Genomic DNA, 25,638 nt, shown 5'->3' with positions numbered 1-25,638 from the left:
ATAAATACCAGCTTCTTAATCTAAACCAAAACCCAGGCATGGACTCTTCAACATTAAATGGGTCTCTACACATACCTGGGTCATCACTTTGACTTCTTTTGATAATGGTGCTTTCTAAATCAGTGTATATCTTAAAGTTTATGTGGATGATAATTACCTGTGGGCCTTGTTAAAGTGTGATTTTGGTTCAATAGGTTCATAAAGGGTCTGAAATTCTGCATTTTCTGCAATAATTTTGGGTATTGCTGAAACTGTTTTTCCCCAAAGGCATAGACAGAGGTTTATTTAGGAAAGTAGATATGTATTCAAAGGAGGATGGAGGCAACATTCAAAGGAGAATGTGGGCCCATCTGTAGAGGGAAAGACAGCTATTCATTGGTATGGGGTGTTAATTTGTATAGAGGAATGGTTGCTAGGGGGCTGGACTAGAGGTGAAGCCAGCAGAGTTAACACAATTTTGTATCAGTTTTACTTGCATTTGCACATTGCCTGGATGTTACTTTTTGTAGTCAAGGGCATGGGCTGGATTGCTAAGGAATTGCAACTGTTCATGGGCACTTCCTGTATTTCAATGATTTATGGGTATTTCATGCATTTCAGTGGCTCATGAGTGCTTCCTTTGAGACTCGTATATCTCTCCCTTTATTCCAAATCCCTATTTCACTTTTCAACTGTGGGACATAGATTCCTTAATCTTTTTTTTTTTTTTTTAATGTGAGACTTCCTTCCTTCCTCCCTCCCTCCCTCCCTTCCTCCCTCCCTCCCTCCCTCCCTCCCTCCCTCCCTCCCTTCCTTCCTTCCTTCCTTCCTTCCTTCTTTTGCCAGAGATTGAACTCAGGGACACTCAACCACTGAGCCACATCCCCAGCCCTTTTTTGTATTTTATTTAGAGACAGGGTCTTGCTGAGTTGCTTAGTGCCTCACCATTGCTGAAGCTGGCTTTGAACTCATGATCTTCCTCCGTCAGCCTCTTGAACCTCTGGATCATAGGTGTGCGCCAACTGCACCTGGCAGATTCCTTATTCTTAAGGGTTGATAAGGGGTGAAGATCTATCTTCTAAGGCTACTTCAGGCTGGCAAGGAGCAATGATCCTGTGTAACCAGGGATATACAGTCTTTGCCTATCTGATATAATGGGAATAGAGAAGAGACTGACCTCAGTTGTTGGGATGGGTTGGAAATCTCACATTGCAATCAAAGTTGTTGCCTTCAAGCCCCATGTTGGCGCCAAGAGATGTCACAGGAAAAGAGGTGTCTTTTGAAGGGTCCAATGAGTTCCTAGAGAGATGGGGAAACTTGGCCCAGGACCAGGATTCTTGACATATGTGATGGAAAAGAATTTTAGCATATACAAGTCAAAGGCATATACAGAGGTTTATTTAAGAAAGATAGATACATACTCAAGGGAGAATGGGGTCCATCTCAAGAGAGTAATGCCTTTTGGGGTAAAGCAATGAATACACATTGAAGGGAGAATGTAGCACATCTCGAGAGTGAAAGATGCTGTGGATATGTGGGCTATATGTTTAGTAACAAGATTTTAGAAGCTAGACATCCATCTATCTCTTTACAAAACTTGGTTAAACTTGGCAATATATATTGAACAGCAATACAGGAACTTAAAATATGCTAACCCAATGATGGCATATGTTAACTTTCCCAGAAGGTAATGTAGGCCCCAAAACAAAGCAAAACAACAAACTCAAACACAAATAATATAAGAAAATATTTTATTCAGTGTTTTTAAATCTAAACTAAGCCAAAGGAAGAAAATAATATATTACAGTAGAAATTAATGGACTAGGTAATAGAAAAAACAATAGAGAAATATAATGAAACCAAAAGCTGGTTCTTTGAAAAAATCGACAAAATTGTCAAACCTTTAGCTAGATAGACCAGGAAAAAAGAATCAGATTACTATAATCAGAACTGAAAGAGAGAACATTACTACTGACCTTTCAGAAATGAATTATCAAGAAATACTGTGAACTATTGTATGCCAATAATAGATAAAATGGACAAATTCCTAGAAAGATGCAAACTACTAAAACTGATTCTAGAAGAAGACAAATATGAATAGATCTCTAACAAATGAAAAGATTGAAGTAGTAAAGGTTGAATATACTTAATCCAAAAATCTGAAATAAAAAATGCTCTAAAATTCAAAATGTTTTGTCACTGACATGATGCAACAAGTGGAAAATTCTACATCATGAAGCTTTATTTCATGTACAATGTTATTAAAAATATTATAAATTTCTTTCAGGCTATGTATATAAAGTATATATGGAACATAAATTTATTCATGTTTAGACTTGTGTCCCATCCCCAAGATACATCATTAGGTGTATGTGTTAGTCAGCCTTTAATCACTGTGACTGTAATACCTGAAAAGAACAACTTAAAGGAAGAAAAGTATATTTTGGTCCGTTGTTTCAGAGGTCACAGTATTTGGATGGCTGACTCCATTGCTCTGGGTCTGAGATGAGCAAGAACATCATGGCAGAAGGGTGTTCTAGAGGAAAGCTGCTCAACTCATGGCAGCTGAGAGGCAGAGCAAGAAGGAGGAGCCAGGGGGACAATAATTCCCAAGGGCATGCCCACAGTAATCTACTTCCTCCAGTCACATTCCACCTGCCTAGTTCCCACCCAGTTAGTCCATTCAAATTATTATTAGTCCATAAATGGATTAATCCACTAATTAGGTTATAGTTTTCATAATCTAATCACTTCACCTGTGAACATTTCTACATTGAACAGAAGCTTTGGGAAGATACCTCATATCCAAACCATAACAGTATACGCAAATATTTCAAAGTCCAAAAAGAATTGAAATTCAAAACACTTCTGGCCCCAAACATTTCTGATAAATGATGTTCAATGTGTAATTTTTTATAACTTTATTTTGTTTATTTTTTATATGGTGCTGAGGATTAAACCCAGTGCTTCACACATGCTAGGCAAACACTCAACCACTGAGCCACAACCCCAGCCCCAACATGTAATTTGCTAAAAATTGCCCATCAACAAACTCCCAGGCCCTGATGTTTCACCACTGAGTCATAACAAACATTTAAAGAACTAACACTAATTTTTTACAAACTTTCTCTAAATTAGAAAAGGATAGAACATTTCCCAATCCATTCTAGGAGGGCAGTATTACCCTGATACCCAAACCAAATAAAGATATCACAAGAAAACTACTAATATATCTTATGAAGATAGGTGCAAAATCTAAAACAAAACACTAGAAAATGAATCCAACAACACAAAGAAAGAACTATGCATTTTAAAAAGTGGAATTTTTATCCCAGGAATATAGGTTGGATTAACATATTCAAATCAATGAATATAATAAACCATAGCAAGTGAATTAAAAAACTAAATCACATGATCATCTTAATAGATGCACATAAAGCATTTGACAAAACCCCAAACCCTTTCATGATAAAAATACTCAACACACTAGGAATAGAAGGGAACTTCCTTACGTTCATGAAGGGTATCTATGAAAAACTCATAGCTAACCTCACACTTAAGGATGAAAGAAGAGCTGCTTTTCCTTTAAGATTAAGAACAAGGATGTCAGTATCTCAACATTGTACTGTAGTTCTATACAGGGCAGTTAGGCAATAAAAAGAAACCAAAGCCACCTGAATTGGATAGGGAAAAAGTGAAACCATCTCCATTTGCAGATGATATGAATTTGTATATAGAAAACCCTAAGGAATCCACAAAAAATCATAGCTAATAAACAAGTTCATCAAGATTGCAAGAATATAAGACTGATTTACAAAAAGCAGTTGTATATCTATAAACTTATATTGAATAATCCAAAATGAGATTAAAAAACAATTCCATATACAATATCATCAAAAAGACTAAAATATTTAGGCATAAATTTAGGAAAGGGTGTGAAAAATTAATATTTTGAAAACTGCTAGAAACTATTGGAAGGAAATTAAAAGGTCCAAATAAATGAAAATGTATGTTGTATCCTGTGCTCATGGGTGGGAAGACTCCATAGAGATCCAAAGTGATCTATGGATTCAATACAATGCCTTTAAAAATTCTAGCTAGGTTTCCTTTAGAAATGACCAGGTGATTCTAAAATTCCTATGGAATTGCAAATGACCCAGAATAGTTTAAACAATCTTAAAAAAGAACAAAATCAGGAGGCCTCACACTTCCTGATTTCAAATTTTACTAATAAGAATTGGTGCCGGCATGAGGATAGGCATATACATCAATGAAATAGAATTGGCAATCCAGAAATAAAACCATATGCCTATGGTCAACTGGGTCAACTGATTTTTGACAAGGCTACTAGGACCATTCAATGAGGAAAAAACCAAATAGTGCTGGGATAACATTATAGCCACACGTAAAAGAATGAAGTTGGATCATGCCTCACACAATATGCAACAATTAAGTCAAATGGATCAAAAATCTATACACAAGAGCTCAAACTATGAAATTCTTACAAAAAGGTAAGGGTGCTGGGTGCAGTGGCACATGCCTGCAATCCTAGTGACTTGGGAGACTGAGTCAGGAGGATTTTAAATTTGAGGCCAGCCTTGGCAATTTAGTGAGATCCTGTCTGAAAATTAAAAAATAAATAAATAAAAAGACTGGAGATGCAGCTCAGTGGTAGTACGCCCCTGGGTTCCATCCCCAGTACTGGGGAAAAAACCTGGGATAATGTTCATGCCCTCGGATTTGGAAAATGATCGATCATTATGAATGTCACAAAAAGGATAAAAATGTAAGAAAAGCAAATAAATTGAATCTCCTCAAAATTTTCAAAAACTTGTGTTTCAAAGGATGCTATCATGAAAGTGAAAAGAACTCACAGAATGGAAGAAAATATTTGCATATTATTAATATAAGGGAGTATTACCTAGACTATGTAAAGAATGTTTAAAACTCAATAATAAAAAGACATATAATCCAATTTAAAATGGGGAAAGGATCTGAATAGACATTCCTTAGGGAAAATATGCAAATGGAAAATAAGCACGTGAAAAGTTGCTCAACATCACAAGGGGGATGCAACTCAAAACTGCAATGAGATATACCTTCATACCCACTATGACTATAATTATTTATTTATTATCAATTTTTTATTTGTTCTAATTAGTTGTACATGACAGTAGAATGCACTTTTACATTTTGATAGATCATACATAAATGGAGTATAATTTCTCTTTTTTCTTGATTGTACATACTGTAGGATCACATAGGTTATGACTATAATTAAAAAGTCAGATAACGAGTATGGGCAAGGATGTGAAGAAATCGGAACTCTGTACACTGCTGGTGGAAATGTCAAATGATGCAACTAATTTTGAAAACAGTCTGGCAATTTCTGAAAAGGTAAAACATAAAGTTCTCACATGACCCAGCAACCTAGAAATTCCCCTCCTAGGTATATACCAAGAGTAAGGAAAATATATGTCCACACAAAAATTATAGATGAGTGTTTACAGCAGCATTTTGGTTATTAATAATAATCAAAAGGTGGAAACAACCAAATGTCCATCAACTGATGAATGCATAAACAAAATGTGGTATATTCATGCAGAAAAGGCGCTGCCCATATTATTCGGTTATAAAAAGGAAACAAGGGGCTGGGGAGATAGCGCAGTTGGTAGAGTGCTTGCCTTGCAAGCACAAGGCCCTGGATTCAATTCCCAGCACCACAAAAAAGGAAAAGAAAACAAGTACTGATAAACATTGCAATATAGATGAACCTCAAAAACATTATATTGAGTGAAAGAAGTCAGTTACAAAGACCACATTTTCTATTATTCCATTTATTTGAAATGCCCAGAACAGGCAAATCTGCAGGGACAGAAAGAAGACAAATAGATGCTGACAGGTGGTGGAATGGGAAATAGAGAGGTGATAGCTAAAGAGCAAGGGATTTCCTTTTGAGGTGATAAAAATGTTCTAAAATTTGTGATTTTCCATATCTGTAGATATGCTAAAATCATTTAATTGTACACTTAAATGGGTAAATTGTGTGGCATGTGAATTATAGCTGAATAAAACTATTTAAAAATAAGCTGGATCTTTTATAGGGCTCACCTTATTTGAGCCTCATCTCTCTGGTGTCACTGTCCTTTTTTGCCTGTTGTCAAGTGTCCCGAAGACTCTTGCTTCACATCGTCTTTATTATATTTACTTTTTTCAGGCAGAAGGATAGATACAAGCCTTGTTCCTCTATCTTAGCCAGAAGTGGGGAAACTAAGGCCAGAAGCAAATGACCAGCTTGCCAAAGTTCTCACTAGTCAGTGGCAGAGTCAGTACTGTCACCAAAATTTCTTGATTTCTAATCTGACATCAAAACATGGTGGCTTCTTTTCTGTTCAGCTTCTGGGGCAACTTGATAGTAGAAGGGTAATTAAGTGGGTTTAAACAAAGTAAGTGTCTTTGACTTGAGAATCCCCGAAATGCCTTCCTCTCAACCAGCAAGAATTTTCTGTGCACCCATATGCCATGCCTTTTGGGGAGTCATTGCTGGGAATAGAGAAGGTGCTACCATTTCTAGCAATAAGGGGCTCACCATGTATTGGGGAGGAAACACTACAAGTGAAATATCTCCCTGACTCAAACAGCTCAAGCATGTTTACCTTCTATGACTCACTCAGCCATGTAGCCAAGAGATCCAGGAGGTTTTCTCAGGAAAGGTTTCCCAGAGGAGGAGGTAGTGAGGCTTTGAAAGATAAGCAGCATCCCTGGACTGGGTAGGACAGTAAAGGCAGGACATGGTCTCCACAGGCCTGTGTTGCAATGCATACAAGTCCTCATAAAGCCCTTGGCTGTAGGGGAAGGAAAGGCCAGAAAGCATAGCTAGAGAATTTGATGGAAGTCCTGTGGCAAAGAAAATGACTAATAGAGCACCTCCTTTGCCTACTGCAAAATCAAAACCTCCCAGGTAGACAGTTGCATAGGAAAATAAGGGTGTTCACTGGTCAATAAGTGCTGGGTTGTCCACTTGAAGGTGCAGGACAAACACTTCAAACCTTAGTCATTCAGTGAGCATACATTGAGCACCTACTATATTCCTGGAATTTTGCTAAAGGAAGCAGACTCATGGGTGCTTAAGACTCTTAACTTGCCTTTATTCACAGTCTCAGTGAGAAGACAGACACTTGAATGATGAGGACAGATTTCCTTAGGGAAAGGTGCTCTCGTTTCCTACCCCACTCCTGTCAATCAACACAAGTGGCCAAGTATATTTCCTTTGCAGAGCCATCATCAGGGTCAGCATGGGACGGAGAAAGGGCCCAAGGTTACACAACCTGAAGGCACTCTCCTTCACAGTCTGGCTCAAAACTCTGAGGCCTCTGGGCAGCCTTCTTTTCTGCATCTGCTCCCCTTCCCCAGGCTAACCTGAATTAGTAATGTGTATGGCCATGGTTTAACTCCTTTAGAAAAGTACAGCCCAAGCCAGGAGTGGTGGTGTATGCCTATAAGCCCAGCAGCTCCGGGCACTGAGGCAGAAGGGTCACAAAGGGTCACAAGGCCCTGAGCAACTTTGCAAGACCCTGTCTGAAAATAAAAAATAAAAAGCATTGGGGATGTAGCTCAGTGGTTAAGTGCCCCCGGGTTCAATACCTACCAACCAAAAGAAAAGAAAAAAGAAAGAAAGCACAGCCCTTTTAGGGGGAAAGTCCAGGACTTCCTTTAGTTTGGAACACTCTTAGCTCCTATCCTGGAGTTCTGAATAAGAAAGGTGTTTGAAAATGTTCATGGAATGAATCAAGGGACTCTGGAGTCACTGTCACAATTAGTGCCATTTCTTTTCTACCTGTCCAGCGCCTGTCTTCCAAGGGTCTTGGATCACCCTTCCTTTCTTCATTTGGATTCTTGCAATAGTCTTCCATGAGGTTTCTGCCATTATCACCAGGTGTTATTCTGCTCTGATGCTGGGGACAATGAGAGATTTTACCTCTCAAGTGAGACTCTGCCCACATATAAGTCAGAGAGTGACATGGCCCATTACTGGCCTCCTAGTCACCATGCTACAGCCAGAGTGTGCTATGCGTACTCACCAAAGAGAAGCACCTTTGCAGGAGTGCCATTACACTACAGGAGAGGTAAAGAAATCATGGCCCTTAAGCCCAGCACCTCCTGTTGCTCATGGAAGCAATGGGAGGTCACCATCAGAAGTACTGGTCTCTCTTGGAAGTTGACCTTGGCTCCCATGTCTTAAGAAGGTCACCACGTGGGCTATGTGACCTACAGTCTAGGCCCTGGGAGTAGAGTTGCATGTCAGAGCTCCATCCTTCCTGTTGACCAGGAACTGCAGCCCTACCCGGACCTGGTCCTAGGTAAGTTTACATCATCAAAGGCCCCTTTTTACTCTCAGACTTGCCATGCTGTGAAAGAATCACACTGCCATTATCACCCTGTGCCTGTGCAGGGCCTAACCATCCACAGACAATGCCCCCTCTCCTTGATGCTTCAGGATAGGCACAGTAGAACATTTTATAGACTGTGGTTTCACTGCCTTGTTTATTTTTTCTCTTTCTGCTGGCTTTATAGCAGTGAATTTTCCATATATATATTAGCAGTACAAATGTCTCAGGTAAAAAGAACCATGCATCTTCGTTGACAGTTTTGAGTTTAATAACACCATGCTTAGTAATTACAGGGCAGAGACATATTCCCTGGTGAGCAGACAGTAGGGTTTCAGGGAAGATCCCTACAACTACAAGGGTATTATGGGACCAGAAACCCAATTTACTGAAAGGACTAATGAGAGAGTGGTCATTTAGTTTGAAGTTACACTTATTTTAGAAGACACTCATAAAGTTATTGATTTTGCATCTGTTCTGTTCCGCTGGGTTTTCAGACAAGAATTTATAAAAAATAAAGTGACTATTTATATATGACAGATACTTTTTGGTCAAGGCTAGGATTTGGGCTTCCTATTTTTGTGCCTCAAGCTGTTTATTTGAGCCTCATTGGGACGGAAGGGTTTGCTTATCTCATTAAACTCTTAAGCAGAATGGAAAGTAAAAGAATTACTTGAAGGTCAAGGATTAGAAGCCACAGTATATGGATGACCAATGAAAAACTCAGATAAAGTACCTCTGGAATGCTTATCTGCTGCGTAGCAGTCACTAGGGGAAACTACTTAAAGGGGATTTACACATACAGCTCTAGAAACTTGTCTAACAGCATGTTCTCATGTAGTGATCAGGGGATGCCAAAGTGGAAAGCCAGAGTTCGGATTAGATCCTTTCCAGCCATGGGACCATATACAAATCACTTAGCCTTCCTCAACCTCAATTGCTCAGCTTGAGTGAAATGATGGCAATACCTGAGTTATTCACAAACTCAGGTCATTCATTCAGTCTCCATATCTGCTTCACTTTATCCTAAATGTCTCTTGAATCCTGTGATTCCCCTATCCTCATGGTTCTTTTCTTAGCTGCATCCCCTTTGTTCTTCTCTGCACACTGCAGTCAAAGAGGTCCTTCTAAAAGGCAAACTCAGTCACATCACTCATCTGCTCCAAACCCTTCAAGAGTTCCCTATTGTTCTCAGGATAAAAATTTCAACTCCTTTACCCTGGGCTTAAAGACTGATTATGGTCCCACACTGCAGGCCTCTCCAGGCTCATCCCATGCCACTCCTCCCTCTTGAATTTTAGCTTCCAGTTGTAGTAAACTAATAGCTGTTCCCCAACAAGCCAGCCTCTCTTGCCTCTGGCCTTTGAACGAGCTTCTGGCTTTACCTAAAACACTCAGACCCTTCCAGCTTCCCCTTTCCTTCCATTAACCCAGTAATCCTGTGGAATCCTATGTCTTTACTACCTACCCAGGAGGGACTCCTCCAATCTGAACTGCTCTTCCTCTGTGCCACTCTCCTCCCACAGAATCCCATACTCCTGTCCTTTTAGCACTTACCAGCCTGATTAAAACTGCCCTTTTCCTTGTTGATTTCTCCCACTCAGTTCCGCAGGACAGTGTCTTACTCATCATTATGTCCCCAGAGGAGCCTGTTGAATGAATGACGAATGTTTAAATGCTTTGTAAACTGCAACTTGCTACACAAGTGTTAAGGGTTATGTAATATTATTGTGCTCAGATTGGTTTCTTAGTATGGTTGGCCTACTCACCCATTTGATAATAGCTAATATCACATTTCAGTTACGTCATTCTGGTTCCTTCTTAAGCTGATACTAAATAAAGGCTACCACTTATTGAGCACTTAATTGGGCTAGGCTCTGAGATAAGATTTTACATGATGATCTCATTATTCATCATTGCAATCTTATAAGCTAGGTAGGTCCTAGCATAAAGAATCATCTCAATTTTTCAGACAAAAAGACTAAGGCAGGCTCAAGGTAAGTGGTGAAGGGAGGGAAGGGGTATGGGGAAAGGAATGATAGTAGAGTGAAACAGACATTATTACCTCATGTACATGTATGACTGCATGACCGATGTGATCCTACAATATGTATAATCAGAAAAATGAGAGATTACACTCTATGCATGATCTATCAAAATGTAGAAATGCATTCTACTGTCATGCACAACTAATTAGAACAAATAAAATTTAAAAATTTAAAAAAGAAGGTTAAGTGACTTGCCCACTGTCACATAGCCAGATTTTGAAAACAGGTATTTTGAGTTCAAAACCTAAACCCTGCTAAAGTCTCCAGACAAGGAAAATTTCAACAGTGTAAAAGGCAACCCACAGAATGGGAGAAAATATCTGCCAATTACATACCCAATAGGTAATTGATAAATAGAATATATAAAGAACTCCTAAAAATCAACAATTTTCTTTCAAAGAAAACACATTTCATAAATGAGCACAGGATTTGAATAGGTATATCTCAAAAGAAGATGTACCCATGATTAAAAAGTATATGAAAACATGTTCAACATCACTGATCATTAGGAAAATGCAAATCAAAACCAGAATAAAATATCGCTTCACACTGATTAGGATGGCTACTGATATGGTCTGGATCTGGAATGTCTCCCAAAGTCTCATGTATTCAGAGGTGGGGCCCTTGGGAAGTGATTAGATCATGGGGCCTCCACTGATGACTGAATGGACTACTGGGAGGTGAGACCTACGTGGAGGAAGTAGGTCACTGGGGGTGAGTACTAGAAGGGTATTTCTTGTACCTGCTCCCTGTTCTCCCTGGCTTCCTGCCTCAACTCGGGCCCAGAGTAATGGAACAGGCTGATCATGCACTAAATCCTCTAAAACTGTGAGCCAAAATAAATCTTTCCTTTTCTAGATGTTCTTGTCAGGTATTTTGTTTGATCATGGTGACAAAAAGCTAACACGGCTAATATTTTTTCAAAAGACAGAAATAACAAGGGTTGGCAAGGATTTGGAGAAAATGGAATCTTCGCATATTGCCAGTAGGAATATAAAATGGTACAGCTGCTGTGGAAAGCAGTATGGAGGTTCCTTAAGAAAGTAGAAGTACCACATGATTCAGCAATTCTATTTCTGGGTATAGACCCCAAAGAATTGAAAGCAGGGTTTCCAAGAGACATTTGTACCTCCATGTTTATGGAAGTACTATTCATAATTCAAAAGTCACTGCAACTTAAGTGTCCTTTAGTGGATAAATGGATAAACAAAGGTTGCATTATATAAAATGGAATCTTGTTTGGCCATTAAAGGTATGGAAATTCATGGAGGAACCTTGAGGGCATTATGCTAAATGAAATAAGCCATTCACAAAAAGACAAATATCATGTGAATCCACTTATTTGAGCTGCCTAGAACAGTTCAAGTGATACAGACAGAAAGTAGAGTGGTAGTTGACAGGAGCTTGGGGAAAGGGCCAATGGAGCACAGTGTTGAATGTGTATGTATAGAATTTTGACTTTGCAAAATTAAAAAAAGTGCTGGAGATGGATGGTGGTGATTGTTGCACGATGTGGATGTGTACTTAATGCCTTTGAACCATGTATTTAAGTGTTTACAATGGGAAATTTTGTGTTATGTATATTTTGGCACAATTTTAAACACCAAGCCCTGATTCTAACCATCTCTCAGTCCTAAGTCTTCAGAAAATTCACTCCTGATAAATGTTTGTGCATTTCACTTCTTTTTCCTCTTGAGACCATAATGCTCTCTGCCAGGGTCTCTAGAGCTTCCACATTGGTCAGTGTTTCTGAAGTGGGCAGAGCCCTGCCTCAGGCCTCTAGCTCAGTCTCTTCCTGACACAAAAATGCATATTCTGAGGGCAGCTAGCACAAATTTTACTCATAACCATTGGCAGATGGCTGTGGATCCCTTCTGTTCCTAGGAATCACATTGGGACTAACTGCACTATGCATTTTCCATTACTGGTAGCTAATCCTAAAAATGATGCTGGGCTTTGTTATTAATAGGTGAGGGGCTGGGGAGATAGCTCAGTCGGTAGAGTGCTTGCCTTGTAAGCACAAGGCCCTGGGTTCGATCCCCAGCACCCAAAAATAAAATAAAAAAAATAGGTGAAGAACAGACATTGAGAGAAGTGGCTTGGGCTAAATCACACCACAAAGTTAGAACTCCAAGCTCCAAGGGACTAACCTCGCCTTGGGCTCTGTCCTACACACCTGGCAGTTCCACAGACTTGCTCCTTTTTGTACTTTGGGCAACAGACTCCCTGGCTAACCAAGCGGGTCAGACTTGTCTTGCAGAGAAATGAAGCAAATATTCTTTGGGAGGATATTTTGTGATCTTTCTGTTTCTACTGGTTGGTAGGAGGCCAGAGTGTCCTCTACTTGTTGAGTGACCTTGGGCACATTTTTGAAAGTCTCTGAACTCTCAGTGTTCTTTTCAGCAAAATTTTGAGAAGAATTACTGATGTCCCTCCCCCAGAAAAACTGAGGATGAGATAGGAAGAGATGGATCAGTGGGGAGTACTCTAATCTACCCTGCATCATTCTTTACACAGGTGAACACCAAGCCTAGCTGAGCACCACAATCATGTGAGGAGCCTTTAACAGTACAAATTCTGGGACTGAGTTGTAGCTCAGTGGTACAGTACTTGCCTATCATGTGCAAGGCCCTGGGTTTGATTGCAAACACTGAGAAAGAATTCCAGGGCTAAGAACTAGCCTACTTTCTTGAAATTTTCCTCCTTTCTCCAAGCCACCTAGCTCCCAATGTGTTGGGAAAACCCCCCTTGAATTGAGCAGCAGCTACATAAATCCCCTCTCATGTAGTTTAAAGGCACCTTCTCTATAAGCTGGGAAGCATAGCAGACTGTCTCCTTTGAGCACTTCCGTGGACACGCTATTCCTTCAATTTTGTCATTTATCACATAATGCCTGTTATTTTTATCTAAGTGCTTCAAATCTTTGCCTCTTCTTTTCTCAGTGAGTACTGGAGGATAAGGACGGTGTCATATCTTTCTATTGTTGCTCCACAAATGCCAGCTTCATTAACACACAGTGCATGTTCAATCAACATTTGTTGTATTGATGGAAATATTGTAGGTACAATACCTAAAATAATTTCTTACTTATTTGAAGAGATGTTCTGTGTGCTTTGGAAGCTTTCTGATTACATGGGGAAAAAACTAAAAGCCCTAGCTCCCAATCCTGTTCATGTCACAAACTCCCATTGCAGCATGTAGCAAGTCACCGGCCTTCTCTGGCACTGAGTTTCCTCATTTGTGAAACCTGGACTGCTGAATAAACTTTCTGTTAGTGCTGGGTTTTGACTACACTCTATAGCAGGGGGCAGTCTTTTTTCCCATGTGAATTCTTTTAATGCCTATGATACCGTTTTTTCCTGTAAGGACTACAATTTGATGCCAGTTTATGAAATGAGAAATGCAAATAGACAACAAGTGCATGGCTTGGGAAAGTTTCCATGCAGAGAGAATGTGTGTGTGTGTGTGTGTGTGTGTGTGTGTGTGTGTGTGTGTGGTGTTGCTCACTCCTCGCCCCGAAGTCTCTGGTTTTAACTGGACTCTTCCATCCCAGAACTGTTTAGTGTATGGGACTGTCAGTCATTTATTATCTGCACACCCACTATCTCCACTATGAATGAGCCAGGGAAAAGGTATATTCTAGCTGAATTTCCTCTTGTCTCTCTGCATACCACCATCCAGGGCCAGAATGTCCACTGCCATGTATAGTAAGATCTGTTCAAACACTGTCCTCTGAGGAGGAGATGAAGGACAGTCCTTGCCCTCATGGAGCATCTAGTCTACTGGGGAAGCCAGTAGAAGAATGTGTGGGGAAAAGATGTGCTACCATCTGTGAGGGAGGACCTGGGAGCTAAGTGCTCCAGGACTAAGAATAGTGTCTGGTCCATAGATGATGCTCAATGAATATAAGAAAATAGGTGAAAATTGTCATGCCTTTCAAACGTTTTATTTCAAAGGGAAATCTGTTCTTTAACAAAATCGTATCTGGAAGTTTACTACATGAAATAGATGCAATACTGCCCTAGTTGAGGAGATTTAGGGTTGAGTCCTTCCTGCTCTCTCCTCTGGGCCCCAGTGAGGTTCCTCAGAGCCCAATTGGAAAACTATTGCTATGTAGTCAGTGGAAATAAGGGGTAATTCAATTCTTGCTCCTTCTTCCAGGTTCACCTTAGCCACCCATGATCTTAAAAAAAAAAAAAAGAGGAAGTTTAAGGAATCTGGGCCTCCAAGGGAATATTTGCATCCAAAAAAAAAAAAAGATGTCAATCTCTCTTCTGTCCTTCCTCCAGGGCTCCAATTAGCAGAGAAAAGGAAACTTTGAGTAAGACTTCAGAGTTGGCCCACAAATGTTTATCAAGGTAATGCTTGTTTAACTTAAATGAAGAAAGAAAGAAAACCCCTGTGATAAAGTTTTCCAGCATTCAATAGAAATCCGGTTGGTGCCACCCTACAGCCGGTCCTGATTACAATACAACATCAAAATCCTTGTGGAATTTGGTCAGTGAGTAGCTAGTGCTACCTTTGGCACCAGCATACCCTTCATCTCCCTGACAGTTATTAACATTCCTGACCAAGTTCAGGGTCAGTCTCTTGCACATACAGTTGCCAAAAGAGGCTGCCTGGAGAGGGCATCTCTTCTCCATGACTGCAGGACTGTGACCTTCTGCTTAACCTGTACTTTTTGCTTCCCCATTCACCAACAGGGCAAGGGGGGGGGGTGATTAATACAAGTGGTGTTCACTTGTCAAGATGGTACAGGAAGCAAGGTATACCACAGATCTGTATCTGGAAGACAGTTTTAGGTGACATTGGTTTTTAAAGACATATGAGAAGGATAAAGCTCTCACGAGGTTTTAATGATTTTAATCATTATCTATCTTGTGGCCCTTCGATTTAAATCTCATTACCTGCCCCACAGACTGTCCCTCCTCACAGGTGCCAGGGTGTTGGGGATCCCTTGACAGAAAGGAAAACTGAGGACAGAAAGGAGTTCCTCAGTCAGACAGCAAGTCACCAGAAGCTCCATCTTCTCCCTGACTGCCTGGCATAGCCACCTTCTCCACCTCTAGCTTGGCACCTGACTGAATGCCCTATCTTCAAAATCTAGCTGAGGCTGGACTCTGACTAGGAGGACAGCCTTCCAGTCATTGCTGCCCTTCCACTACTAACTTTAACCCCGCACCACCCACAGCTTCTGGTCTAGTCATTTGTACTTGCATCCTGAAATCTGGTTTGGGGATCAAAATCATTCAAGGTTGGGGCTGGAGGGTACCTTGGACATTAGGAAAAACTAAGAATGAGAGGATTTTTCAAAGGTCTCACAGCAAGTCATGAAAAAGCCAGAAATTCAAGACAAAATTTCCTGTGTTCCTCATGTCTTCCTGGCTATATTCTGAGTCCCTCTGTTTTCTTTGATCTCTTCTTTTGTCTATGTACTACTTCCCTTCTCCCCTCTGTCCCTCACTTCTTGTTTTACCAGAGAGAGGCTCTAGGGTTCGCTGCACGGTATCTGTTCTCTGGAACCTTAGTGTTGACTCATAGTGGGATTAATCACATAAAGAGGTGCAGAGCCCCACGGAGTCTGCCGCCCCCAGCTCTGAAACATGGTTTAATCCCGACTAAATCATTCCTAACAGTTGTTCAGAAGTGAAAATGACAGATTAGGTGATATGCCCAAGGTCAGCCAGATAGGAAATGGCCACCGCAGGAACCAACTCTAAGTCTCCAGGCCCCTGAGTCGGAGCTTCGCTCCAACTCCTGCTCCTGGCTTTGCCCAGGACCAGCAGGCTCTGAAGGCCAACTGAGCCACAAGCAAGTCCAGAGCTTCCTCCCTGCTTGGAGTAGCGCGACTGACTTTTGGCAATGCACTGTTCTTTTAGGTCTCCAAGCCTGTCTGCTCATTCGTGCGTGTGGCTCCCGTCTGAATGCGGGGGTGGGGCCGGAGACAAAGCGTGTGCGGTTGGCTACCGCTCTGTACTTTTGGCGGTGTGCGTGGGACCCTGGGGGCCACCTAGCCATTGTGAGGCAGGCACCATGTCTTGTGCACAGCTGTACCCGTCCTGTGCAGCCCCACACTGTGACGTGCTCAGGAGCGCTCAGGAGCCGCAAACCTAGGGGCCGCTTGGCCTCTGGGCTGTGCCAGGATTCGCGGACTCTCTCAGGAGGACCGCTCTTGGCTTGCGTCTTGCGCCTGCCATTCTCCCACGACCCCAGAGTACCCACCGAACTCAGCAGGCCCAGTTCTCGCGGCCCCGCCCATCCAGCCGGTAACTCCTGGGCCCACGGCTTCTCCAGCTGGGCACCCGATCCCCGTCCCCAGCGCTGATTCAGGCGTTGCGGGAGAAAGAGGTGAGGAGGGTAGGCGAAGCGCCTCCTCCCGGGTCCAAGCCAGCAAGCCCATCTCCGTGCGTCCCTCACTGCCCAGTGAGCGCTGCCCAACTTCTGTATCCGCCAGACACGCTGCTCCAAGTCGCTCTCCGCACGGGACTCCAAGTGCCCTCGGGAAACCGCACTCACCACCTTGAGGGGCTCCCTGAGGAAGGCAAGGAACTGAAGTGGGTCTTCTAGGGCTCTCCAGCGGAGGACCTGGGGATGAGAGGGGCTTCGCTGATTCGCCTCCCCACCCACGTAACTTCAGAGACAGCAGCCGTTGCCCCAGGAGGGAGAATTTTCCAGTCCTAGAAGACCCCGAGGACCGTGCCTGGAGGTACCTGCTTTCTACAAAGGGACCGGGCGGGGGCGGGCGGTAGTGAGCACCTGGCAGAGGGGACCTGTTTGCTGGCCAGTTTGGAGGTGGGATAGGGTGGGGTTTGAAGATGGAGAAGCTTGAGAGAAGAAGTTTGGTTCCTCTCCCCCTTCCAAAAAGAAGCCAAGCTGCAAGTGGGAAATTAGGCAGAGTGTAAACACAAACAACCTCAAAAAGAAGCCAAGAAAAGCGAAGCCAAAAGAAGCAAGCGCAACACTGTTACAAAACTGTCTGGTTTTGTAACAATTTCCCCGCTGCCGGCCAATGAGCAGCGTGGTGGTGAGTCACGTGGTGCCGTTTTATATAACACTTTGCTGAGACAAGACAGTTATTAGGCGGCGCGGGGCGGCCGGCATGGAGCTCACGGAGGAGCGGCAGGGGCCGGTGCGTGGTGGCACCGCGGCGGTGGCAGTCCCAGTTCTTTCCAGGCGTCACTCCTTGCTCCGTGTTCCCGGTCCCTAGACGCCTCTTCCCAGCGCGGTCCTTCTCCGTATGGATTCATTTCAGAGTGAACAGATGTTGAGCTTGCCCGCCGAGCTGGGCAGCAGCAACTTAGAGCTGGCGGAGCCGGTGGAGCGGGCAGCATCAGCTGCCGGAGTAGACACCGGTCCCCACCCGGAGGAGGCTACAGAGTGCCCTGAACCTCTACCGACGCAGGAGCCGGAGCAAGAGCAGCCCCCAAGGAACTCGACGCTCCCGGAGTGCAAAGTCCTGCTCACACAGGCGGATGCCTTGGCGTCAGGGGGGCGCCTCCGGGAAGCTCTCGAGGTGTACAGACAGCTCTCCGAGCGGCAGCTGCTGGTGGCGGAGCAGCTGGAGCAGCTGGCGCGCTGCCTGGCCAAGAGCATCCCGCAAGACGAGGTACTGTTGCCTGCGCCCTCGGCGAGTAGCGCGACAAGCTGCCCTGTGGCAGCGGAAGAGGCAGGGGCGGCCACGGCCACCGAAGTGTGGGATGGCTTTAAGTGCCGGAAGTGTCATGGATTTCTGTCGGACCCCGTGTCCTTGTCGTGCGGCCACACCTTTTGTAAACTGTGTCTGGAACGTGGGCGGGCAGCCGATCGGCGCTGTGCACTGTGCGGGGTCAAGCTTTCCACGTTGATGGTGGCCTCTGGACGGGCGCGCGGAGCCCGGCGGGCCGGGCAGCAGGCGCCGTCGCCGCTACGGGTCAACGTGGTGCTGAGCGGCCTCCTGGGCAAGTTGTTCCCGGGCCCAGCACGGGCATCGAAACTCCGGCACGAGGGCAACCGGCTGTACCGCGAGCGCCAGGTGGAGGCGGCTCTGCTGAAGTACAATGAGGCAGTTAGGCTGGGTGAGTCCACCGCGCCGCCGGGGCCCGGGCGAGGGCGAGGGCGAGGGCGAGGGCTTGGTCACGACGCGAGGGGGCGGGAGAACGAACCCAGCAGGGAGATGGGGGAAGGACCAGGGCAGAGGAGCGTGCCGGGGACAATGGGATGGACGGCTGCCGGGGTGGAGCATGGAGATTTCTGGACTTTTAAAAATACTACTTTTAGCTTTCTTTAGCTGTGCTTCTGTCTGTTGCTTTTTGTCTTTGTGTGTGTGTGTGTGTGTGTGTGTCTCCTGTTAGCTTTTGTGTTTCTGTGTCTCTCGGTCTCTCTTTCTGTCTGTGTCACCCTGTTCCTTTTTTCTCCGTCTCTTTGGATCTTTGTCAATCGGTTTCTGTCTTGCTCAGTGTCACCGTCTCTGTTTCCCTCTCGCCTTCTCCCTCTCCCTCTGCACTCCTGGGCTCCTTCTTACACCTGCCCGCACCTTCCCTGCCAGGAGGGGAACTTCGCACCCTTCCCACACTCGCGCCAGGTCCTCCCTGCTCCTGTCAGCCAGAGAAGTCGGCTCGGCGCCTGCGTCTGCGGCTCCCGCCTCTGGGAGTTGTCCCTTCCGGGGCCGCGGCTCCCTGTGGGGTGGGTCTGGCCTGGAATTAGGTCAGGAGAGCACTGGTTGCATAAGGGCCGCGAGCGGCCCGGGCCGGGCGGCCCCTCCTCCGCGCGGGCGGGCGGGATTGTGTAACGGCTGAGGTAACCGAAGTGGGCCACGCTCGCCTCGGAAACCATCCCGCGAGCGTGTGCGGGGGGAGGGGGAGCGCTCGCGCCCCGCTGCCCTGTGACTCATTGTCACCGCTTCCTATCACACGATCCTTGGCTGAAATAGACGCGCGCACCCCCCCCCCCCCCCGCTCCGCGGCCGCGGTCGCCGCCAGCCAGCAGCCTGAGCCCGCACCTCGAACCCCTTAACCGCACCAGCGCAGAGGGTGGCGGGTCCAGGCTACTGCTTGGGGATCCCCAGGGAAACAGGGGCCGGCTGCGAAGAGGCACGCCTCCGTCCCGCTTTCTGTTGCTGCCTGAGGAGGTTGGGTGGGCTTTGGAGCTTCAAGGACAACGTGGCAGTCCCACACCTCTGACTGGACTAGGGCACCCGAGTTCTCTCAGGGACGTGCTTTGCTCCCCTGATTCCGATTCTCCGCCTGTGGACCCAGGAAGTGACCGCCGCGCCGCTGGCCGGTATTGCCTAGCTCGGGCAGGCTGCCAGCAGCTCTGTCGGCGGGGCGCGGTGCCTGGCGAAGCATGTCGGGGAGGAGGCAGGGTAGACAGGGCTCTAGGATCCGAGGATGCCCTGGGCACGACTCTGATGGGTGGAGGAGACAGTGGGCTGGAGTCTCCACGAGTTGAATCTCCACTAAAGCAAGCAACAGGTAATTGGGGCAGGGAAAGGAACAAGGGCTGAGTGTGGAAAGCTGGTGGTCCAGAGAGAGGGAAATCCCTGCCCCCAACACACAATGCAAGTCTGTGTCCAGGTAAGGCAGGTTGTGAGCCGCCGCTAGGCTGGCATATGCTTCCCAAGACAAGGAACAGAAAAGACTCTTTGCTAATGCAATAAGGGCATGTAATGGGCATCCAGGCAAACCCTCAGCACACCTCTGAGAAAACCCATAAAGTCTGTTGCGGGTAGCAGAAGTTAGAGTCCAGAGCTGGGGAAGAACTGGGCAAAACGAATGAAACAAGTGGAGATGAGTCAAATACATATCTCCCAGGGAGGTGACATTCCTGTCAGCTTCTCCCTAAGGGGCCAGAAGGAAAGCCCCTCCCCCCCCTCTTCTCCACTGTTGCTACCACTTTCCCTTGGAGGTCCTTCCCTATACCTTTGCTAATTCCCTCAGAGCACTCAGGGCAAAATTTTCAAGGCCCCCTTCACCCTTCTAAGAGGAAAACAGGCCTCCTCTACAGAGATTATCTTTGTTCTGGAGATGTCCAGTGTCTCATTATTCTAAATACTGAACTTGCCTACAGAAAAAGGAACCCTGCCCCCATCCCAGCTTTGAAGTTTTAAAGTATAGTCAGTTAGCCATGACTCTGTCCAGCTGAGTGTGTGACCTTGAGCATTGCCTTCCTCTCTGGCCTTGATTTCCCACATCTGAAGAATGGGTTTTTTGAGTCAGATGATCTCCAAAGGCCTGTTCAGCCCTGGCATCGAGTGATTCAGAGCATTGATAAGAGTTAGCTTCACCTTATTTCCAGAAGCCTTGCCCAGGTTCACTCACATTTGACCATTTGTAATGAGAGGAAGGGATCTTATAAATGCATTTTCATTTTTCTCCATGGAAGCTTCATATATGCTGGGCTTTGAAGTCAGAGATATTGCTGGTGTCAGTCATCAGTCATCCCACTTAGAAGACTGACATGAACTAGTCTCGTTGAAGGTCAGGATAGGAGTCACATATGGCCCATCCCCCTTTTCTCCCTGGCTTGATCCCTTGTTGATGATGATACTTCATTCAGAAGCCAGGCTGTCAGACACTTACTATGTGTAGCCATGAAAGAGGGTTTCCTCTAGGTCAAAGTTTCCAATGCAACATAAACATCTCAAAGCCTCTAAAGAACAGCTTGAGAGAGGGGGGTGAAAATTACTTCTTTGCAATTGGGGAAGTTCTGACACAGAGTGACTGGGGATGTGTCAAAAGCAGGAAGATATTAGGACCGAAAATGGAACTTAACCCTTTGGATCCCCAGTAGAAAAATTCTAGATAACTTGTCATTTGTTCAAGATTCACCCTCATACAAGACTTCTAATATGTTTGTGCTGGAGCCATTCATGAGGGCCTTTTTTCTCATTTTGGCAGCTCCAAATGATCATTTGCTCTACAGCAACCGTTCTCAAATTTATTTCACTTTGGAGTCTCATGAGGATGCACTGCATGATGCAGAAATAGCATGTAAGCTCCGCCCAATGGGTTTTAAGGTGAGTATGGAACTGGAAGGATGGAAAGGGGTTGAACTATAGACAGGAATCATGAGGAAGGACTACCTCCCTGGGGGTAGGGGCACTAAAGCTCAAGCAGAAAAGGGAGAAAGGTTTCCAAAGGAGCTGAGGGTGAGAGAGCATCCTTTGGCAAAGGGTGATTCAAGTCTGCAAGGGAACTGGATTCTTCCCTAATTCTGTCTTCAATTGGTGACCTGCAGAGCAGTCTGGGCTTTGAGAATCTCCACAATATAGAATTGGGAGCCAGACAGCCTGGGTTTATGTCTCAGCTCTGCTAAGATTACTGTGTGGCCTTGGGCAAATTACTTAACCTCTCTGTGCCTCATATCCCCATCCGTAAAACACAGATATTCAAAGCACCTACTAAATAGGGCTGTTGTGAGTTATATGTGAGCTGATGTAGGGAAGATGCTTAGAAGAATGCCTGGCATGTAGCATTATATAAATTTTCTATCACCCCCACCACTATCATCATCTTCCTCATTTTCTAGGGACAGTAGAAAGAGGAGGGTGAGGGAAATATTGCTGATCTGGCCCTCCTGAACTTCTCCTGATAGGCTTCTCAGGAGCTTAGTTTTCTTTGAGGAGACTCTCACACTCACACATTGGTTGTGCCATTTTGAATTCTTAACTAGTAGATCAACCTGCTTGCACCCCAAAATTTTCCCCACACGGGAGGGGTGGAAAGAAAGACAGGCTAAGCATCTCCTGGGATGTCAGGATACAAAGTGTCACTTTCTGTATCTCTGCCTGGCCTCAGGACCAACCTCTACCACATGTCAATATTTTGTTTAGAAGATTATATTTGAGTTTGGGCTCTACTACTGTTAGCTAAGTGACCATGGGGAAATGACTTCACTCTCTGAACCCCGAATGTCCTTATTTGTAAAAAGAAAGCTATTGTTATCTGCTGGGATTGCCTCATAGGGGTGCGTAATGATCAAAGGTGAGCATGGCCAACAGAACATTCTGCAAGCTAGAAAACTTGCTGCATTTTGGTGTAGTGCTCTCTCTGAACAACCCCAGGATTGGGAAACCAGTTTATCCAAGTCTGGGGCTGTCATGCCTTATCTGAATCTCATGGGACAAGATGTGTTCAGAATCGAGATTGTGGAAAGATCAGGTATTAGGTAATATCCTCAGTGAGCTCTGGATAGAGTCCCAATCACACTAATTAAACATACTGTCTCTGCAGCAAATTGCATGAAAGTTCAAACTTAAGTAGGACAAATACTTTAAAGCACTTTATATCTGTTTAGGTCTAGTTTTGTCACCTAATGAATTTTAGTGTCAAGCTTATGAAAATGTTGGATTATCAGAATGTCTTTTGAATCTAGGAACATTGTGAACCTGTATACTCTGCTGTTACTATTAATGAATCTCATGTTCTTAGGGTGAATCTCATGTTCATTCATAAGAAAGTTATCATGAATGGGTCAGTATGTTCTCTTTCCCAAGGAAAAGTTTACTACAAGTTTACTAGAAGTCAGCAGTTTCTTAACTGAAAGAACCTTCCATGGGGGGTTTCAGTCCTCCTACTGGTAGAAGTCAGGTAGCTGCCTGGGAGTAAGAAGACTTTGTTGACAGCTTTTCCCACTCCCACCATAAGCCTAGGACATAGGGTGAAAGGCCTTGATAATCATGGTGGAAAGCAGGGTCAAGAAGCACATTTTGGTCAAGCATGTTGGTGCACACTTATAATCACCATGACTTGAGACTGAGGCAGGAGGATTACAAGTTCAAGACCAGCCTTAGCAACTTAGTGAGACCCTGTCTCAAAATAAAAAATAAAAAGGGCTTGGGATGTGCTTGAATTCCCCTGATACCAAAACAAAGGGGAAAAAAAAGAAGCACATTTTGGATGAAATGGGAAAAGCGACTTCCCTAATGAAGGAAGCATTGATATAAGTATTAAGCAGTAGTTTCATTTCCCCATAGTTGTGGCATAAAGGGGAGGCCAGTGATGAGAGAACTCTATAGTCTTGAGGGTTGAAAGAACTGAGGCATATAATTCAAAACTACCTCACATCCCAATTTGCTTATTTCCTACCATTTCCATGTAAAATGCCCCAGGGGAGGGGGCTTACCTTTTAGCTCCATTCCAGCCAGCCAGCCAGGACCCAGTGGTATTCAGTACACCCTGCAGGTGGCACAACTTGCAGTGGGTTGAGTTGGTTGCCCTGAGCAGGTGGAATATATGAGTTGCTACTCGATTGATTAGCATGAGGCCTCGCCAATATCTTAACACCTGCCCCCTATCTGTCCCTGCAATGTCATATGACCCTTTCTTCAGAAGGCCTCTGGTAAGCATAGTAGAGAGGAGCAACAGGAGAGGACATCAGCATCCAGTATGAGCCATGGTTAGGCCCAGAGGAGGTGGGGTGATGGGGAGATGTCCCAAGCTCTTTGGGAGTAGGGGCCACTGCTGAAGAAGATACTCCTGTCACTACGTGGAAGCATGTTAGAAGACAAGCTGGGAGGACCATTTCTTTCACTCTCCGAAGACACAAAGAAAAAGCAGCTCTATCCCCGCCTCTTTTCTTCTTCCTCCTTCTTCCCCAGGTTGCTCCTTTGCTTTCTCTAGAGAATCTCTCCCAGAGCACTTGGGCTTGGACCTGAGAAGCCCTAAAACTTCTTTATATTTTTAAGAGATGTTGTGAAGAAGTAGAAACCAGCTGAGTCCCAGGAGCAAAAACATGGACTCAGCCATTGTTTAGCCCTCTGGGGGGCAGTCCACTTTGTGGGGAAGAGCATTCTGGGAATCCAGAGACTACCGTTTTGATTCCGATGTTCCCACTAGTGAACTTTGACATCTTGGAAAGGTCATGACCCTTCTTTTGGACCTCTTCTGAAAAATGATCATAAAGTCTAGGAGCTCACTCAAGCTCCTACTGTCAACTAGGTTTCTGCTTGACAGTTTTGTTAAAAGGAAGGCTTATCAGAAAAGGTCCTGAAAGCTGGCCTAATATGTGGTCTAATGGGGGTTCTGACTATGGTGATACCTTACACAGTGGTGAGACAGAGAGCAGGTAGTGTGGCACACTAGTTAAGAATATGGACTTTGGTATAGTCAGTTCCAGGTTCAAACCTTGATTCCACAATTTACCAGCTGCGTTACTTTGGGCAGGTCAGTTTCCTGGCACTCAGTTTTGTCTTTTTTAAAGTGGGGTTCAGAAAGGTTGCCTAAGTTATATGGGTAAAGTAAAAAAAAAAAAAAAAGTTGTTTTAAAACTTCACACAAGGTCTGGGAATGTAGCTCATTTGGTAGAGTGCCTATCTTGCGTGTACAAGGCCCTGGGTTCAATCCCCAGCACCACAAAAAAACAAAAAGAAAAAACAAACAAAAAACAAAAACAAAAAAAACTTCACACAATAGTAACTGCTCAGTAAGTATCCAGCAATTGTTATGAATAGTAGTAGCAATCTGCTATGGGTTATTGAATGCCAGTGTATACCTACCAGTATCAATAGGATGGTAATGGATGCTAAGGTATGCCTACCGAAACCAAAAGGATGGTACTGATTGATAATGTATTCTTTCAGGCACACTTCAGAAAAGCACAAGCCTTAGCCACCCTAGGCAAGGTGGAGGAAGCACTGAGAGAGTTTCTCTACTGCGTATCCCTAGATGGAAAGAACAAGAGAGCAAGATCTGAAGCCCAAAGGGTGAGTTGGAAGTGGAAGTATATCAGATCCAGCTGTGGAGTCCACCCCCACCACTCTTGTGTTCTCTAGGACAGGGAATGAGCACACTGCTCTCTCTACTCCTGGGGTTATGAGAATGTGGTTCTTTGAGTTTATTGGACAGGAGGGAAACACAAGTGCCAACTGATTGCCCAGAAACAATTTTCCTAGTGTGGATGATCAGATTGGGAACTTTCTGCATTTTTGTAGGAGTCTGCGAGAAATGTTTCTTTAACTCAGGATCTGGATTGTTGGTGGGATATAAAACCAAATTAAACCAAATATGCTAACCTGGGAATGGGGGCTGACTGAGGAGGTTCTGGCTGTTGAAGAGAGATCTGAGGTGTGGGGCTGCCTGCACTTGTGGAACTTTTCTGTGACTGAATTACAATTACAGTTTCACCAGCCACACAGGATAGCCAGCTCCTGGGAAGGAAAACTCCAACCGTCATCTTCTTTGTTAGAAATTAAACAAACCATCTCACAAATGCAAGTCAGAGGCCATTATAATGATCCAAATAGCCAT

At 44.5% G+C, this 25,638-nt stretch overlaps 2 protein-coding genes across 3 annotated transcripts in view; one reads left to right on the top strand and one right to left on the bottom strand.

Annotated features, from left to right (window-relative positions):
* The window catches only part of LOC306651549 (uncharacterized protein), a gene marked incomplete at its 5' end in the record, with an annotated part of 45,853 nt that extends 28,338 nt beyond the window's left edge, over positions 1 to 17,515 (bottom strand). Inside the window, 3 exons of the mRNA XM_079124227.1 lie at positions 9,924 to 10,015; positions 16,637 to 17,375; positions 17,486 to 17,515. Of these exons, the coding sequence (XP_078980353.1) occupies positions 9,924 to 10,015; positions 16,637 to 17,375; positions 17,486 to 17,515 (861 nt within the window). The remainder of the gene's footprint in view (positions 1 to 9,923; positions 10,016 to 16,636; positions 17,376 to 17,485) is intronic.
* The window catches only part of LONRF3 (LON peptidase N-terminal domain and ring finger 3), a 35,591-nt gene continuing 27,300 nt past the window's right edge, over positions 17,348 to 25,638 (top strand). Inside the window, exons 1-3 of one of the 2 annotated variants that reach the window (XM_079123368.1) lie at positions 17,348 to 18,468; positions 21,289 to 21,407; positions 24,972 to 25,094. In XM_079123368.1, coding sequence (XP_078979494.1) covers positions 17,652 to 18,468; positions 21,289 to 21,407; positions 24,972 to 25,094 — 1,059 coding nt within the window. In that variant the 5' untranslated portion in view covers positions 17,348 to 17,651. The remainder of the gene's footprint in view (positions 18,469 to 21,288; positions 21,408 to 24,971; positions 25,095 to 25,638) is intronic. The other variant, XM_079123367.1, reaches the window with a different exon arrangement.

This window comes from Sciurus vulgaris (genome assembly GCF_902686455.1).
Source record: "Sciurus vulgaris genome assembly, chromosome: X".
NCBI lineage: Eukaryota > Metazoa > Chordata > Mammalia > Rodentia > Sciuridae > Sciurus > Sciurus vulgaris.
Note: the sequence above shows the minus strand (reverse complement) of the source record. Positions and strands in the feature narration are given on the sequence as shown.